We start from the raw sequence: 18621 nt of genomic DNA, 5'->3' as shown, positions 1-18621 counted from the left end.
TTATGTCAGACAGCTCCACATTCGTCTCCACTGTCTGTTGAGGGACGAGGGTCACATAGGAGCGACGGGTTAGTTCCTCATCTAAATGTTTTCCTCTCTCCCTTTCCATCTCTCGCTTTCTCTCCATCTTTCTCTCTCTCTCTCTCCATCTCTCTCTCTCTCTCCATCTCTCTCTCTCTCCATCTCTCCCTTTCTCTCTCCATCTCTCCCTTTATCTCTCTTTCTGTCTCTGTCTCTGTAGCTTCTTCATCATCTCTCCTACAGATCAGCAGGTCCACTGCTGGTCGTGGTTGAAGAAGCACATGCCCGACGACCCACAGCTCCACCTAGAGGACGTCAGCTGGAAGTACACCGGTGAGAACTATCGCTGCAGAACCTCGATCTTCCCCTCAGTTCCCCACAATGCATTTCTGTTCTGAACCCTTTCCCCACCCCCGGCCTCCCTTCTACAGCGCTGAATCTTATTGGTCCGCGGGCGATGGACGTCCTAGGAGAACTATCGTATGTCTCCATGACTCCCGAACACTTCCCGTCCCTCTTCTGTAAGGTGAGGAACCTGTTTTCGCCCGGTCATGTTATGTTTATCGTGGCTCATCACAAGGTCGAAGGTTGTGTGTGTTGTTGTCCTGACCTTTGGTGTGTGTCAACAGGAAATGAGTGTGGGCTACGCCAATGGGATCCGAGTAATGAGTATGACCCATACAGGAGAGCCGGGCTTCATGCTTTACATACCTATAGAGGTGAGATACACACTATACTATATACACTGCCCCAAAAAATAAAGGGAACACTAAAATAACACATCCTAGATCTGAATTAATCAAATATTCGTATTAAATACTTTTTTCTTTACATAGTTGAATGTGCTGACAACAAAATCACACAAAAATTATCAATGGAAATCAAATTTATCAACCCATGGAGGTCTGGATTTGGAGTCACACTCAAAATGAAAGTGGAAAACCACACTACAGGCTGATCCAACTTTGATGTAATGTCCTTAAAACAAATCAAAATGAGGCTCAGTACTGTGTGTGGCCTCCACGTGCCTGTATGACCTCCCTACAACGCCTGGGCATGCTCCTGATGAGGTGGCGGATGGTCTCCTGAGGGATCTCCTACCAGACCTGGACTAAAGCATCCGCCAACTCCTGGACAGTCTGTGGTGCAACATGGCGTTGGTGGATGGAGCGAGACATGATGTCCCAGATGTGCTCAATTGGATTCAGGTCTGGGGAACGGGCGGGCCAGTCCATAGCATCAATGCCTTCCTCTTGCAGGAACTGCTGACACACTCCAGCCACATGAGGTCTAGCATTGTCTTGTATTAGGAGGAACCCAGGGCCAACCGCACCAGCATATGGTCTCACAAGGGGTCTGAGGATCTCATCTCAGTACCTAATGGCAGTCAGACTACCTCTGGCGAGCACATGGAGGGCTGTGCGGCTCCCCAAAGAAATGCCACCCCACACCATGACTGACCCACTGCCATACCGGTCATGCTGGAGGATGTAGCAGGCAGCAGAACGTTCTCCACGGCGTCTCCAGACTCTGTCATGTCTGTCACGTGCTCAGTGTGAACCTGTTTTCATCTGTGAAGAGCACAGGGCGCCAGTGGCGAATTTGCCAATCTTTGTGTTCTCTGGCAAATGCCAAACGTCCTGCACGGTGTTGGGCTGTAAGCACAACCCCCACCTGTGGACGTCGGGCCCTCACACCACCCTCATGGAGTCTGTTTCTGACCGTTTGAGCAGACACATGCACATGTGTGGCCTGCTGGAGGTCATTTTGCAGGGCTCTGGCAGTGCTCCTCCTGCTCCTCCTTGCACAAAGGCGGAGGTAGCGGTCCTGCTGCTGGGTTGTTGCCCTCCTACGGCCTCCTCCACGTCGCCTGATGTACTGGCCTGTCTCCTGGTAGCGCCTCCATGCTCTGGACACTACGCTGACAGACACAGCAAACCTTCTTGCCACCGCTCGCATTGATGTGCCATCCTGGATGAGCTGCATTACCTGAGCCACTTGTGTGGGTTGTAGACTCCGTCTCATGCTACCACTAGAGTGAAAGCACCTCCAGCATTCAAAAGTGACCAAAACATCAGCCAGGAAGCATAGGAACTGAGAAGTGGTCTGTGGTCCCCACGTGCAGAACCACTCCTTTATTGCGGGTGTCTTGCTAATTGCCTATAATTTCCACCTGTTGTCTATTCCATTTGCACAACAGCATGTGGAATGTATTGTCAATCAGTGTTGCTTCCTAAGTGGACAGTTTGATTTCACAGAAGTGTGATTGACTTGGAGTTACATTGTGTTGTTTAAGTGTTCCCTTTATTTTTTTGAGCAGTGTACTACTGGTTATATACTACTGGTTATATACTACTAGACTACTATACACTACTGGTTATATACTACTGGTTATATACTACTAGACTACTATACACTACTGGTTATATACTACTGGTTATATACTATACAGGAGAGCCGGGCTTCATGCTTTACATACCTATAGAGGTGAGATACACACTATACTATATACTACTGGTTATATACTACTAGACTACTATACACTACTGGTTCTATACTACTGGGTATATACTACTGGTTCTATACTACTGGTTATATACTACTGGTTATATACTACTGGTTATATACTACTGGTTATATACTACTGGTCTACTCTACACTACTGGTTATATACTACTGGTTATATACTACTGGTTATACTACTGGTTATATACTACTGGTTATATACTACTGGTTATATACTACTGGTTATATACTACTGGTTATATACTACTGGTTATATACTACTGGTTCTATACTACTGGTTACATACTACTGGTTATATACTACTGGTTATATACTACTGGGTATATACTACTGGTTATATACTACTGGTTATATACTACTGGTTATATACTACTAGACTACTCTACACTACTGGTTATACACTACTGGTTATATACTACTGGTTATATACTACTAGTTATATACTACTGGTCTACTATACACTACTGGTTATATACTACTGGCTATACACTACTGGTTATATACTACTGGTTATATACTACTGGGTATATACTACTGGTTATATACTACTGGTTATATACTACTGGGTATATACTACTGGTTATATACTACTGGTTCTATACTACTGGGTATATACTACTGGTTATATACTACTGGTTATATACTACTGGTTCTATACTACTGGGTATATACTACTGGTTATATACTACTAGACTACTATACACTACTGGTTCTATACTACTGGGTATATACTACTGGTTATATACTACTAGACTACTATACACTACTGGTTCTATACTACTGGGTATATACTACTGGTTCTATACTACTGGTTATATACTACTGGTTATATACTACTGGTTATATACTACTAGACTACTCTACACTACTGGTTATATACTACTGGTTATATACTACTGGGTATATACTACTGGTTATATACTACTGGTTATATACTACTGGTTATATACTACTGGTTCTATACTACTGGTTCTATACTACTGGGTATATACTACTGGTTATATACTACTGGTTCTATACTACTGGGTATATACTACTGGTTATATACTACTAGACTACTATACACTACTGGTTCTATACTACTGGGTATATACTACTGGTTCTATACTACTGGTTATATACTACTGGTTATATACTACTGGTTATATACTACCGGTTATATACTACTGGTTATATACTACTAGACTACTATACACTACTGGTTATATACTACTGGTTCTATACTACTGGTTCTATACTACTGGGTATATACTACTGGTTATATACTACTGGTTATATACTACTGGTTATATACTACTAGACTACTATACACTACTGGTTATATACTACTGGTTATATACTACTAGACTACTATACACTACTGGTTATATACTACTGGTTATATACCATACAGGAGAGCCGGGCTTCATGCTTTACATACCTATAGAGGTGAGATACACACTATACTATATACTACTGGTTATATACTACTAGACTACTATACACTACTGGTTCTATACTACTGGGTATATACTACTGGTTCTATACTACTGGTTATATACTACTGGTTATATACTACTGGTTATATACTACTGGTTATATACTACTGGTTATACTACTGGTTATATACTACTGGTTATATACTACTGGGTATATACTACTGGTTATATACTACTGGTTATATACTACTAGACTACTATACACTACTGGGTATATACTACTGGTTATATACTACTGGTTATATACTACTGGTTATATACTACTAGTCTACTATACACTACTGGTTATACACTACTGGTTATATACTACTGGTTATATACTACTGGGTATATACTACTGGTTATATACTACTGGTTATATACTACTAGACTACTATACACTACTGGGTATATACTACTGGTTATATACTACTGGTTATATACTACTGGTTATATACTACTAGTCTACTATACACTACTGGTTATACACTACTGGTTATATACTACTGGTTATATACTACTGGTTATACTACTGGTTATATACTACTGGTTATATACTACTGGTTATATACTACTGGTTATATACTACTGGGTATATACTACTGGTTATATACTACTAGACTACTATACACTACTGGTTATACACTACTGGTTATATACTACTGGTTATATACTACTGGTTATATACTACTGGTTATATACTACTGGTTATATACTACTAGACTACTATACACTACTGGTTATACACTACTGGTTATATACTACTGGTTATATACTACTAGACTACTATACACTACTGGTTATACACTACTGGTTATATACTACTGGTTATATACTACTAGACTACTATACACTACTGGTTATACACTACTGGTTATATACTACTGGTTATATACTACTGGTTATATACTACTGGTTATACACTACTGGGTATATACTACTGGTTATATACTACTAGAAAGAAAACTCATACATATGCAGTAACATAATAGTATTCTGATTAGTACATATACAGTAACATAATAGTATTCTGATTAGTACATATACAGTAACATAATAGTATTCTGATTAGTACATATACAGTAACATAATAGTATTCTGATTAGTACAGATACAGTAACATAATAGTATTCTGATTAGTACATATACAGTAACATAATAGTATTCTGATTAGTACATATACAGTAACATAATAGTATTCTGATTAGTACAGATACAGTAACATAATAGTATTCTGATTAGTACAGATACAGTAACATAATAGTATTCTGATTAGTACATATACAGTAACATAATAGTATTCTGATTAGTCAGTCCTGATTGAAATGTATACATAATTAGTCATCATTGATAAAATTCCCTTAACACTCTCTCTCTCCCCTCTCTCTCTCTCTCTCTCTCTCTCTCTCTCTCTCTCTCTCTCTCTCTCTCTCTCTCTCTCTCTCTCTCTCTCTCTCTCTCTCTCTCTCTCTCTCCCTCTCCCCTTCTCTCTCTCCCTCTCTCTCTCTCTCCCCCTCTCTTTCCCCTCTCTCCCCTCTCTCTCTCTCTCCCCCTCTCTCTCCCTCTCTCCCCCTCGTCTCCTCCAGTATGCGCTCCATGTCTACAACGAGGTGATGTCAGTGGGCCAGAAGTATGGGATCCGTAACGCTGGGTACTACGCCCTGCGTTCTCTCCGAATAGAGAAGTTCTTTGCCTTCTGGGGTCAGGACCTGGATCCTTTCACCACTCCCCTGGAGTGTGGACGGGAGTTCAGGGTCAAGTTTGACACGGTACGACCCACGGACCCCAATATTTAGTTTGGTCTGAACAGGTCCTTAGTCCTGTACTGTGTTACTGATGAGGTCTGGTTGATGTTTGGTCTTATCCCCTCCTCCTCTCTCTATCCCCCATCCTAATCTCTCTGTCCCCTCCTCCTCTCTGTACCCCATCCTCCACCTCTCTGTACCCCATCCTCCTCTCTCTGTACCCCATCCTCCTCTCTCTGTACCCCATCCTCCTCTCTCTGTACCCCATCCTCCTCTCTCTGTACCCCATCCTCCTCTCTCTGTACCCCATCCTCCTCTCTCTGTACCCCATCCTCCTCTCTCTGTACCCCCTCCTCCTCTCTCTGTACCCCCTCCTCCTCTCTCTGTCCCCTCCTCTTCCTCTCTCTGTCCCCTCCTCTTCCTCTCTCTGTCCCCTCCTCTTCCTCTCTCTGTCCCCTCCTCCTCCCTCTGTCCCCCTCCTCTCTCTGTCCCCCTCCTCTCTCTGTCCCCCTCCTCTCTCTGTCCCCCTCCTCTCTCTGTCCCCTCCTCCTCCTCTCTGTCCCCTCCTCCTCTCTCTGTCCCCTCCTCCTCCTCCTCTCTCTGTCCCCTCCTCCTCCTCCTCTCTCTGTCCCCTCCTCCTCTCTCTGTCCCCTCCTCCTCTCTCTGTCCCCTCCTCCTCTCTCTGTCCCCTCCTCCTCCTCCTCCTCTCTCTGTCCCCTCCTCCTCCTCCTCTCTCTGTCCCATCCTCCTCCTCCTCTCTCTGTCTCCTCCTCTCTCTGTCCCCTCCTCTCTCTGTCCCCTCCTCCCTCTGTCCCCTCCTCCCTCTGTCCCCTCCTCCTCCTCTCTCTGTCCCCTCCTCCTCCTCCTCTCTGTCCCCTCCTCCAGGACATAGACTTCCTGGGTCGAGCGTCTCTGCTGCATCAGCGTCAGGAGGGGGTGAGCCGTCGCTTCATCATGTTGGTCCTGGAGGATCATGACACAGAGCTGGACCTGTGGCCCTGGTGGGGAGAACCCATCTACAGGTTAGACAAGCCTCTGAACCCCTAAACTGCTCGGCAGACACTACAATAGTAGCTGTCCGCTGCCCTAGCCTCTGAACCCCTAAACTGCCCTTGCCTCTGAACTGCCCTATCCTCTGAACCCCTAAACTGCTTAGCCTCTGAACCCCTAAACTGCCCTAGCATCTGAACTGCCCTAGCCTCTGAACCCCTAAACTGCCCTAGCCTCTGAACTGCCCTAGCCTCTGAACCCCTAAACTGCCCTAGCCTCTGAACCCCTAAACTGCCCTAGCCTCTGAACTGCCCTATCCTCTGAACCCCTAAACTGCTTAGCCTCTGAACCCCTAAACTGCCCTAGCATCTGAACTGCCCTAGCCTCTGAACCCCTAAACTGCCCTAGCCTCTGAACCCCTAAACTGCCCTGGCCTCTGAACCCCTAAACTGCCCTATCCTCTGAACCCCTAAACTGCCCTATCCTCTGAACCCCTAAACTGCCCTGGCCTCTGAACCCCTAAACTGCCCTGGACTCTGAACCCCTAAACTGCCCTAGCCTCTGAACCCCTAAACTGCCCTGGCCTCTGAACCCCTAAACTGCCCTAGCCTCTAAACCCCTAAACTGCCCTGGCCTCTGAACCCCTAAACTGCCCTGGCCTCTAAACCCCTAAACTGCCCTAGCCTCTGAACCCCTAAACTGCCCTGGCCTCTGAACCCCTAAACTGCCCTAGACTCTGAACCCCTAAACTGCCCTAGCCTCTGAACCCCTAAACTGCCCTAGCCTCTGAACCCCTAAACTGCCCTAGCCTCTAAACCCCTAAACTGCCCTAGCCTCTGAACCCCTAAACTGCCCTGGCCTCTGAACCCCTAAACTGCCCTAGACTCTGAACCCCTAAACTGCCCTAGACTCTGAACCCCTAAACTGCCCTAGACTCTGAACTGCCCTATCCTCTGAACCTATGAACTGCCTTACACACACAGTCTGGATGAAGAGGCTATCAGAGGGTTACAGGATCAATAATGTTTTATTTTCACCATCTAATGCTCTCTGTCTCGTCTCTTTCTCTCTGTCGCTCTCTCTCTGTCGCTCTCTCTCCGTCTCTCTCTCTGTCATCTCATCTATCTCTCTCTCTTTCTCTGTTTCTTTCTCTCTTTCTCTGTCGCTCTCTCTTTCTCTGTCGCTCTCTCTCTTTCTCTCTGTCTTTTTCTCTCACTCTCTTTCTGTCTTTTTCTCTCTCTCTTTCGCTCTCTCTTTCTCTGTCTGTCTCTGTCTGTCTCTCTCTGTCTCTTTCTCTCTCTGTCTCTTTCTCTCTCTGTCTCTTTCTCTCTCTGTCTTTTTCTCTCTCTGTCTCTTCAGGAATGGGGAGCTGTGTGGTACCACCACCTCCTCTGCCTACTCCTACACCCTGGAGAGACACGTGTGTCTGGGCTTTGTCTCGCCGCCCTCCCTGGACGGCTCCCCTGCCGCGGTGACCCCAGACTTCATCAACAGGGGAGATTACGAGGTGGATATAGCAGGACAGAGATACCCAGCCAAGGCGAAGCTGTACCCCTTCAGCTCTCTGTTCGCCCAGCAGAGACGACGCAAAGATGAGATGGAGCTCAGTAACTTTCAGGGCAAATGAGGAAGAGGAAGGAATGTAGGATCTAAGAAGAGGGGTCTGAGTGAAGGGTGAACTCTCCAGAGATGACCCTTTAACCTTTCTCTCGCTCCACCCTTCTGGTGCCGATCTGTTCTCGGCCTCTCGCTCCACCCTTCTGGTGCCGATCTGTTCTCGGCCTCTCGCTCCTCCATCCTTCTGGTGCCGATCTGTTCTCGGCCTCTCGCTCCACCCTTCTGGTGCCGATCTGTTCTCTGCCTCTCGCTCTACCCGTCTGGTGCCGATCTGTTCTCGGCCTCTTGCTCCACCCTTCTGGTGCCGATCTGTTCTCGGCCTCTCGCTCCTCCATCCTTCTGGTGCCGATCTGTTCTCTGCCTCTCGCTCCATCCTTCTGGTGCCGATCTGTTCTCGGCCTCTCGCTCCACCCTTCTGGTGCCGATCTGTTCTCGGCCTCTCGCTCCACCCTTCTGGTGCCGATCTGTTCTCGGCCTCTCGCTCCTCCATCCTTCTGGTGCCGATCTGTTCTCTGCCTCTCGCTCCATCCTTCTGGTGCCGATCTGTTCTCGGCCTCTCGCTCCACCCTTCTGGTGCCGATCTGTTCTCTGCCTCTCGCTCTACCCTTCTGGTGCCGATCTGTTCTCGGCCTCTCGCTCCTCCATCCTTCTGGTGCCGATCTGTTCTCTGCCTCTCGCTCCATTCTTCTGGTGCCGATCTGTTCTCGGCCTCTCGCTCCATCCTTCTGGTGCCGATCTGTTCTCTGTCTCTCGCTCTACCCTTCTGGTGCCGATCTGTTCTCTGTCTCTCGCTCCATCCTTCTGGTGCCGATCTGTTCTCTGCCTCTCGCTCCATCCTTCTGGTGCCAATCTGTTCTCGGCCTCTCGCTCCATCCTTCTGGTGCCGATCTGTTCTCGGCCTCTCGCTCCACCCTTCTGGTGCCGATCTGTTCTCGGCCTCTCGCTCCTCCATCCTTCTGGTGCCGATCTGTTCTCTGCCTCTCGCTCCATCCTTCTGGTGCCGATCTGTTCTCGGCCTCTCGCTCCACCCTTCTGGTGCCGATCTGTTCTCTGCCTCTCGCTCTACCCTTCTGGTGCCGATCTGTTCTCGGCCTCTCGCTCCTCCATCCTTCTGGTGCCGATCTGTTCTCTGCCTCTCGCTCCATTCTTCTGGTGCCGATCTGTTCTCGGCCTCTCGCTCCATCCTTCTGGTGCCGATCTGTTCTCTGTCTCTCGCTCTACCCTTCTGGTGCCGATCTGTTCTCTGTCTCTCGCTCCATCCTTCTGGTGCCGATCTGTTCTCTGCCTCTCGCTCCATCCTTCTGGTGCCGATCTGTTCTCGGCCTCTCGCTCCTCCATCCTTCTGGTGCCGATCTGTTCTCTGCCTCTCGCTCCATCCTTCTGGTGCCGATCTGTTCTCGGCCTCTCGCTCCATCCTTCTGGTGCCGATCTGTTCTCTGCCTCTCGCTCCATCCTTCTGGTGCCGATCTGTTCTCGGCCTCTCGCTCCTCCATCCTTCTGGTGCCGATCTGTTCTCTGCCTCTCGCTCCATCCTTCTGGTGCCGATCTGTTCTCGGCCTCTCGCTCCTCCATCCTTCTGGTGCCGATCTGTTCTCTGTCTCTCGCTCCATTCTTCTGGTGCCGATCTGTTCTCGGCCTCTCGCTCCATCCTTCTAGTGCTGATCTGTTCTCTGTCTCTCGCTCCACCGTTCTGGTGCCGATCTGTTCTCTGCCTCTCGCTCCATCCTTCTGGTGCCGATCTGTTCTCTGTTCTCTGCCTCTCGCTCCTCCATCCTTCTGGTGCCGATCTGTTCTCTGCCTCTCGCTCCATTCTTCTGGTGCCGATCTGTTCTCTGCCTCTCGCTCCATTCTTCTGGTGCCGATCTGTTCTCGGCCTCTCGCTCCATCCTTCTAGTGCTGATCTGTTCTCTGTCTCTCGCTCCACCGTTCTGGTGCCGATCTGTTCTCTGCCTCTCGCTCCATCCTTCTGGTGCCGATCTGTTCTCTGTTCTCTGCCTCTCGCTCCCACGCTGAAGGGGCGTACCGTTTAACGCACAATCAATCCCCCGCCCCCCCCCCCCCCCCATCCCTCTCTCCCCTTCTCTTTCATAGTGCAATATCTACAAGATACCAAAAACTCCAGAGTTGTCTGTCTGTCAGGACTGCCCCCCCAGGTCCAGAGTTGTCTGTCTGTCAGGACTGGCCCCCCAGGTCCAGAGTTGTCTGTCTGTCAGGACTGGCCCCCCCCAGGTCCAGAGTTGTCTGTCTGTCAGGACTGGCCCCCCCAGGTCCAGAGTTGTCTGTCTGTCAGGACTGCCCCCCAAGGTCCAGAGTTGTCTGTCTGTCAGGACTGCCCCCCCAGGTCCAGAGTTGTCTGTCTGTCTGTCTGTCTGTCAGGACTGGCCCCCCCAGGTCCAGAGTTGTCTGTCTGTCTGTCTGTCAGGACTGCCCCCCCAGGTCCAGATTTGTCTGTCTGTCAGGACTGCCCCCCAAGGTCCAGATTTGTCTGTCTGTCAGGACTGGCCCCCCCAGGTCCAGAGTTGTCTGTCTGTCAGGACTGGCCCCCCCAGGTCCAGATTTGTCTGTCTGTCAGGACTGGCCCCCCCAGGTCCAGAGTTGTCTGTCTGTCAGGACTGGCCCCCCAAGGTCCAGAGTTGTCTGTCTGTCAGGACTGCCCCCCCAGGTCCAGAGTTGTCTGTCTGTCAGGACTGCCCCCCAAGGTCCAGAGTTGTCTGTCTGTCTGTCTGTCAGGACTGGCCCCCCCAGGTCCAGAGTTGTCTGTCTGTCTGTCTGTCAGGACTGCCCCCCCAGGTCCAGATTTGTCTGTCTGTCAGGACTGCCCCCCAAGGTCCAGATTTGTCTGTCTGTCAGGACTGGCCCCCCCAGGTCCAGAGTTGTCTGTCTGTCAGGACTGGCCCCCCCAGGTCCAGATTTGTCTGTCTGTCAGGACTGGCCCCCCCAGGTCCAGAGTTGTCTGTCTGTCAGGACTGGCCCCCCAAGGTCCAGAGTTGTCTGTCTGTCAGGACTGCCCCCCCAGGTCCAGAGTTGTCTGTCTGTCAGGACTGCCCCCCCAGGTCCAGATTTGTCTGTCTGTCAGGACTGGCCCCCCCAGGTCCAGAGTTGTCTGTCTGTCAGGACTGCCCCCCCAGGTCCAGATTTGTCTGTCTGTCAGGACTGGCCCCCCCAGGTCCAGAGTTGTCTGTCTGTCAGGACTGGCCCCCCCAGGTCCAGATTTGTCTGTCTGTCAGGACTGCCCCCCAAGGTCCAGAGTTGTCTGTCTGTCAGGACTGCCCCCCCAGGTCCAGATTTGTCTGTCTGTCAGGACTGCCCCCCAAGGTCCAGAGTTGTCTGTCTGTCAGGACTGGCCCCCCAAGGTCCAGAGTTGTCTGTCTGTCAGGACTGCCCCCCCAGGTCCAGAGTTGTCTATCTGTCAGGACTGCCCCCCCAGGTCCAGAGTTGTCTATCTGTCAGGACTGCCCCCCAAGGTCCAGAGTTGTCTGTCTGTCAGGACTGGCCCCCCAAGGTCCAGAGTTGTCTATCTGTCAGGACTGCCCCCCAAGGTCCAGATTTGTCTGTCTGTCAGGACTGGCCCCCCCAGGTCCAGAGTTGTCTGTCTGTCAGGACTGGCCCCCTAGGTCCAGAGTTGTCTGTCTGTCAGGACTGCCCCCCCAGGTCCAGAGTTGTCTGTCTGTCAGGACTGGCCCCCCCAGGTCCAGAGTTGTCTGTCTGTCAGGACTGGCCCCCCCCAGGTCCAGAGTTGTCTGTCTGGACTGCCTCTCAGTGCGTCCCTCCCTCTACATATCACGTGATAACCATATATTAACTGTATATCTAAACCTTTTAAAGTCCTGCGGTCTGAGTGAGTACGGTGGGGAGGACAGTAGTGGTTATCTGAGGGGGGTGGCGTGACGGAGAAGGGAATAGCCGTGTTAAATTCCCTCTTATTGGTGGAAACGTGCTGCCCTGTCCAATGGGAGGCCTCGTGGTTGGTGGGTGATTTCCTATCGATCTCCCTCTGGATGGATGTCTGTGTAAAGAAAGGACAAATGTTCAAAATAAATGTATTTTTGTATATGAGTGAAGTTGTAAATATGTTGAAGTAGCACAGATTTGACGAGTTGTACCATGTTTATCAGACTGAAACACTTTGTACAGAATAAAACTATCCAGCTATGATATGGTCCCACATCTGTTTGGTCGCGCCCCTTGCCCCTGCGCCCCTTCCCCCCTGCGCCCCTTCCCCCCTGCACCCCTCCCACCTGCGCCCTTCCCCTATACCCGCGTTATCCTTCTGGGTCATATTTAAATGGTTTATACCCTCGTTATCCTTCTGGGTCATATTTAAATGGTTTATACCCTCGTTATCCTTCTGGGTCATATTTAAATGGTTTAAACCCTCGTTATCCTTCTGGGTCATACTTAAATGGTTTATACCCTCGTTATCCTTCTGGGTCATATTTAAATGGTTTAAACCCTCGTTATCCTTCTGGGTCATACTTAAATGGTTTAAACCCTCGTTATCCTTCTGGGTCATACTTAAATGGTTTATACCCTCGTTATCCTTCTGGGTCATATTTAAATGGTTTAAACCCTCGTTATCCTTCTGGGTCATACTTAAATGGTTTAAACCCTCGTTATCCTTCTGGGTCATATTTAAACGGTTTATACCCTCGTTATCCTTCTGGGTCATATTTAAATGGTTTAAACCCTCGTTATCCTTCTGGGTCATATTTAAATGGTTTATACCCTCGTTATCCTTCTGGGTCATACTTAAATGGTTTAAACCCTCGTTATCCTTCTGGGTCATACTTAAATGGTTTAAACCCTCGTTATCCTTCTGGGTCATATTTAAATGGTTTAAACCCTCGTTAGCCTTCTGGGTCATATTTAAACGGTTCTGTCAGAGAGGATGTCAGCGAGACTGTAAAACCCATCTATCTATATCCCATCTAATTGGTTGTGTTGATTCTGAAATGGTGTTTCTTTACGGTCAGTAATGCTTTGTTGTCCAATATTTCATGTTCTAGTACATTTCATTAGGATGGGCTCCCTGAGGTCAGACGTCTGTTTGATCACAATACAGGAGACTCACCTGCTCTGAGGAGGGGAGAGAGATACAGGTTACTAACACAATACAGGAGACTCACCTGCTCTGAGGAGTGGAGAGAGATACAGGTTACTAACACAATACAGGAGACTCACCTGCTCTGAGGAGGGGAGAGAGATACCAGTAACTGACACACAATACAGGAGACTCACCTGCTCTGAGGAGGGGAGAGAGATACAGGTATCTGACACAATACAGGAGACTCACCTGCTCTGAGGAGTGAGGAGATACCAGTAACTGACACACAATACAGGAGACTAACCTGCTCTGAGGATGGGAGAGAGATACAGGTATCTGACACACAATACAGGAGACTCACCTGCTCTGAGGAATTGAGAGATACAGGTAACTGACACAATACAGGAGACTCACCTGCTCTGAGGAGTGGAGAGAGATACAGGTAACTGACACACAATACAGGAGACTCACCTGCTCTGAGGAGGGGAGAGAGATACAGGTGACTGACACAATACAGGAGACTCACCTGCTCTGAGGAGTAGCTGTAATCTAATCTTTGTTTTATTTTCCTGACAGATATAATCTGTTGTTCTGAAATCTCAAAGTATTGAAACTCTATGATTTTAAATGCAGAAATGGTTTTACATTTTTACTTAATATGTGTAGTTTATTACCTAAAAAATGTCAAGATCTGGGCCTCTGATATTTTGTATTGTATCTGAGACCGAGTTAACTGATAAAACCCTGGACTCTAATGTTGCTATGGATGGTTACAATGTGTTTAGGGCTGGTAGGAAAGGCAACGGTGGTGGTGTTACTATGGATGGTTACAATGTGTTTAGGGCTGGTAGGAAAGGCAACGGTGGTGGTGTTTCTATGGATGGTTACAATGTGTGTAGGGCTGGTAGGAAAGGCAACGGTGGTGGTGTTTCTATGGATGGTTACAATGTGTTTAGGGCTGGTAGGAAAGGCAACGGTGGTGGTGTTTCTATGGATGGTTACAATGTGTTTAGGGCTGGTAGGAAAGGTAACGGTGGTGGTGTTTCTATGGATGGTTACAATGTGTTTAGGGCTGGTAGGAAAGGCAACGGTGGTGGTGTTTCTATGGATGGTTACAAAGTGTTTAGGGTTGGTAGGAAAGGCAACGGTGGTGGTGTTACTATGGATGGTTACAATGTGTTTAGGGCTGGTAGGAAAGGCAACGGTGGTGGTGTTTCTATGGATGGTTACAATGTGTTTAGGGCTGGTAGGAAAGGCAACGGTGGTGGTGTTTCTATGGATGGTTACAATGTGTTTAGGGCTGGTAGGAAAGGCAACGGTGGTGGTGTTACTATGGATGGTTACAATGTGTTTAGGGCTGGTAGGAAAGGCAACGGTGGTGGTGTTACTATGGATGGTTACAATGTGTTTAGGGCTGGTAGGAAAGGCAACGGTTGTGGTGTTTCTATGGATGGTTACAATGTGTTTAGGGCTGGTAGGAAAGGCAACGGTGGTGGTGTTTCTATGGATGGTTACAATGTGTTTAGGGCTGGTAGGAAAGGCAACGGTGGTGGTGTTTCTATGGATGGTTACAATGTGTTTAGGGCTGGTAGGAAAGGCAACGGTGGTGGTGTTTCTATGGATGGTTACAATGTGTTTAGGGCTGGTAGGAAAGGCAACGGTGGTGGTGTTGCTATTTACACAAGGAATCTTCTTTCTGTGTCTCTGTTAAAGGCCACCTCCAGTCCTAAACTATTATACTTGTTGGCTTTAAGTCTTCAGTTGTGTTCAAAGTCAAGAATAACAGTTATAGGAATCTACCGTCTACCTTCCGCCAAGAAGTGTGTACTAAACAAACTCCCTGATTTAATTACCATTTTTATTACCCCAGAGGTGTTGATCGCTGGATATTTTAATCTTGCATGGATGCTGGAAGCTGACTGCCTACATAACTGTTGTACTAATCTAAATTTGACCCAGCTGATTACAAAGCCCACTCGTCCAAACTTAAAGGACTCTATGAAATCGACTTTGATTGACCTCATATTTACAAATACTCCAGAGTAATATTCTGGGGTATTTGCTGTGGATATTAGTGACCGCTGTCCCATTGTTTGTGTCAGGGATATCCAGATGCCTCGATCCAAGCCTCATTTTATCAACGAGAGACATTTTAAACATTTCAACGAACTGGCCTTTTATTGGTGACCTTTATTTTGGTGACTTTGATCGTATTGCTTCTGTACCTGACCCAGAGTGGGCTCTGAACCACGTCTCATGTTTTACATTGTATTGCTTCTGTACCTGACCCAGAGTGGGCTCTGAACCACGTCTCATGTTTTACATTGTATTGCTTCTGTACCTGACCCAGAGTGGGCTCTGAACCACGTCTCATGTTTTACAGTGTATTGCTTCTGTACCTGACCCAGAGTGGGCTCTGAACCACGTCTCATGTTTTACATTGTATTGCTTCTGTACCTGACCCAGAGTGGGCTCTGAACCACGTCTCATGTTTTACATTGTATTGCTTCTGTACCTGACCCAGAGTGGGCTCTGAACCACGTCTCATGTTTTACATTGTATTGCTTCTGTACCTGATCCAGAGTGGGCTCTGAACCACGTCTCATGTTTTACATTGTATTGCTTCTGTACCTGACCCAGAGTGGGCTCTGAACCACGTCTCATGTTTTACATTGTATTGTAGATAAACATGTTCCCTTAGAATTAATAGAATTAAAAGTAGGTCTTGCCCTTGGTTCAGTCCAGAGCTATCTGAAGTCATGCACATCAGGGATGCTGCCTGGGCCAAAGCTAGATTCCCAGACTGGCAGTCTTTCAGGAAGTTGAGAAATCCGTGTAAAATAAGTTTTAAAAAGCTAAATCCATTAAGCCAATACACTATCTGAATGTACAGGGAACTCAGCTACATTTTGGGAAGCTGTTAAAATCCCTGAAGGGATGTATCTCTTCTTCTCTCCCTCAATAAATGAATTCATTTAGATTCCCTGGCCCTATTACTGACAACATGGATATCATTAATGGGTTTAAATCACCTTTATCTCTGAATGTATATCAAAGGCAGCTTGGTGGAAATCTATTGAATGATAGTGAAAATACATGAATTCATTTAGATTCCCTGGTCCTATTACTGACAACATGGATATCATTAATGGGTTTAAACCACCATTATCTCTGAATGTATATCAAAGGCAGCTTGGTGGAAATCTATTGAATGATAGTGAAAATACATGAATTCATTTAGATTCCCTGGCCCTATTACTGACAACATGGATATCATTAATGGGTTTAAATCACCTTTATCTCTGAATGTATATCAAAGGCAGCTTGGTGGAAATGCTGCTCAGGAGTTTTCCTTTTTTCTGAAATTCACTGATAAAGAAGTCCTGGATGCTTTGTTAACGTTAGACATGATCGAATCCCCTGATCATTTGGAGCCTGGTCGTGCTGAAGTGTGCATCACCTCTTATTGCCGTCTCAGTAGCCCACATTTTTAATTTAACGTTGTTAACAGGAAGTTTTCCAAGGAAATCTGCATATGTGCTGCCATTCCATCAGCCCACATTGAGCTGGTTTCCCAATATCAGTACCTGGGAGTCTGGATTGATGACAAGTGTGAGCCCACATTGAGCTGGTTTCCCAATATCAGTACCTGGGAGTCTGGATTGATGACCAGTGTGAGCCCACATTGAGCTGGTTTCCCCAATATCAGTACCTGGGAGTCTGGATTGATGACAAGTGTGAGCCCACATTGAGCTGGTTTCCCCCATATCAGTACCTGGGAGTCTGGATTGATGACAAGTGTGAGCCCACATTGAGCTGGTTTCCCCAATATCAGTACCTGGGAGTCTGGATTGATGACAAGTGTGAGCCCACATTGAGCTGGTTTCCCCAATATCAGTACCTGGGAGTCTGGATTGATGACAAGTGTGAGCCCACATTGAGCTGGTTTCCCCAATATCAGTACCTGGGAGTCTGGATTGATGACCAGAGTGAGCCCACATTGAGCTGGTTTCCCCAATATCAGTACCTGGGAGTCTGGATTGATGACAGGTGTGAGCCCACATTGAGCTGGTTTCCCCAATATCAGTACCTGGGAGTCTGGGTTGATGACCAGTGTGAGCCCACATTGAGCTGGTTTCCCCAATATCAGTACCTGGGAGTCTGGCTTGATGACAAGTGTGAGCCCACATTGAGCTGGTTTCCCAATATCAGTACCTGGGAGTCTGGATTGATGACAAGTGTGAGCCCACATTGAGCTGGTTTCCCCAATATCAGTACCTGGGAGTCTGGATTGATGACCAGTGTGAGCCCACATTGAGCTGGTTTCCCAATATCAGTACCTGGGAGTCTGGATTGATGACAAGTGTGAGCCCACATTGAGCTGGTTTCCCCAATATCAGTACCTGGGAGTCTGGGTTGATGACCAGTGTGAGCCCACATTGAGCTGGTTTCCCCAATATCAGTACCTGGGAGTCTGGGTTGATGACCAGTGTGAGCCCACATTGAGCTGGTTTCCCCAATATCAGTACCTGGGAGTCTGGATTGATGACAAGTGTGAGCCCACATTGAGCTGGTTTCCCAATATCAGTACCTGGGAGTCTGGATTGATGACAAGTGTGAGCCCACATTGAGCTGGTTTCCCCAATATCAGTACCTGGGAGTCTGGATTGATGACCAGTGTGAGCCCACATTGAGCTGGTTTCCCAATATCAGTACCTGGGAGTCTAGATTGATGACAAGTGTGAGCCCACATTGAGCTGGTTTCCCAATATCAGTACCTGGGAGTCTGGATTGATGACAAGTGTGAGCCCACATTGAGCTGGTTTCCCCAATATCAGTACCTGGGAGTCTGGATTGATGACAAGTGTGAGCCCACATTGAGCTGGTTTCCCCAATATCAGTACCTGGGAGTCTGGATTGATGACAAGTGTGAGCCCACATTGAGCTGGTTTCCCAATATCAGTACCTGGGAGTCTGGATTGATGACAAGTGTGAGCCCACATTGAGCTGGTTTCCCAATATCAGTACCTGGGAGTCTGGATTGATGACAAGTGTGAGCCCACATTGAGCTTGTTTCTCAATATAAGTACCTGGGAGTCTGGTTGATGACAAGTTGTCCTTCGAGCTGATATAAAACATCTGACTAAGAAGCTATCCGTACAGCGCCCCCTATTCCGTACAGCGCCCCCTATTCCGTACAGCGCCCACTATTCCGTACAGC

The 18621-nt window shown here is 47.8% G+C and overlaps 1 protein-coding gene across 1 annotated transcript in view; it reads left to right on the top strand.

Annotated features, from left to right (window-relative positions):
- The window catches only part of LOC110513655 (pyruvate dehydrogenase phosphatase regulatory subunit, mitochondrial-like), a 38357-nt gene extending 29923 nt beyond the window's left edge, over nt 1-8434 (top strand). The window contains exons 14-19 of the mRNA XM_036964280.1: nt 242-354; nt 453-547; nt 651-740; nt 5591-5773; nt 6635-6771; nt 8099-8434. Of these exons, the coding sequence (XP_036820175.1) occupies nt 242-354; nt 453-547; nt 651-740; nt 5591-5773; nt 6635-6771; nt 8099-8366 (886 nt within the window). The 3' untranslated portion in view covers nt 8367-8434. The remainder of the gene's footprint in view (nt 1-241; nt 355-452; nt 548-650; nt 741-5590; nt 5774-6634; nt 6772-8098) is intronic.
- The last annotated feature ends 10187 nt before the right edge of the window (nt 8435-18621 follow it).

Source organism: Oncorhynchus mykiss, chromosome 26 (assembly GCF_013265735.2).
Source record: "Oncorhynchus mykiss isolate Arlee chromosome 26, USDA_OmykA_1.1, whole genome shotgun sequence".
Lineage (NCBI taxonomy): Eukaryota > Metazoa > Chordata > Actinopteri > Salmoniformes > Salmonidae > Oncorhynchus > Oncorhynchus mykiss.
The sequence above is the reverse complement of the archived record's forward strand: the minus strand, read 5'-3'. Positions and strand labels throughout refer to the sequence as shown.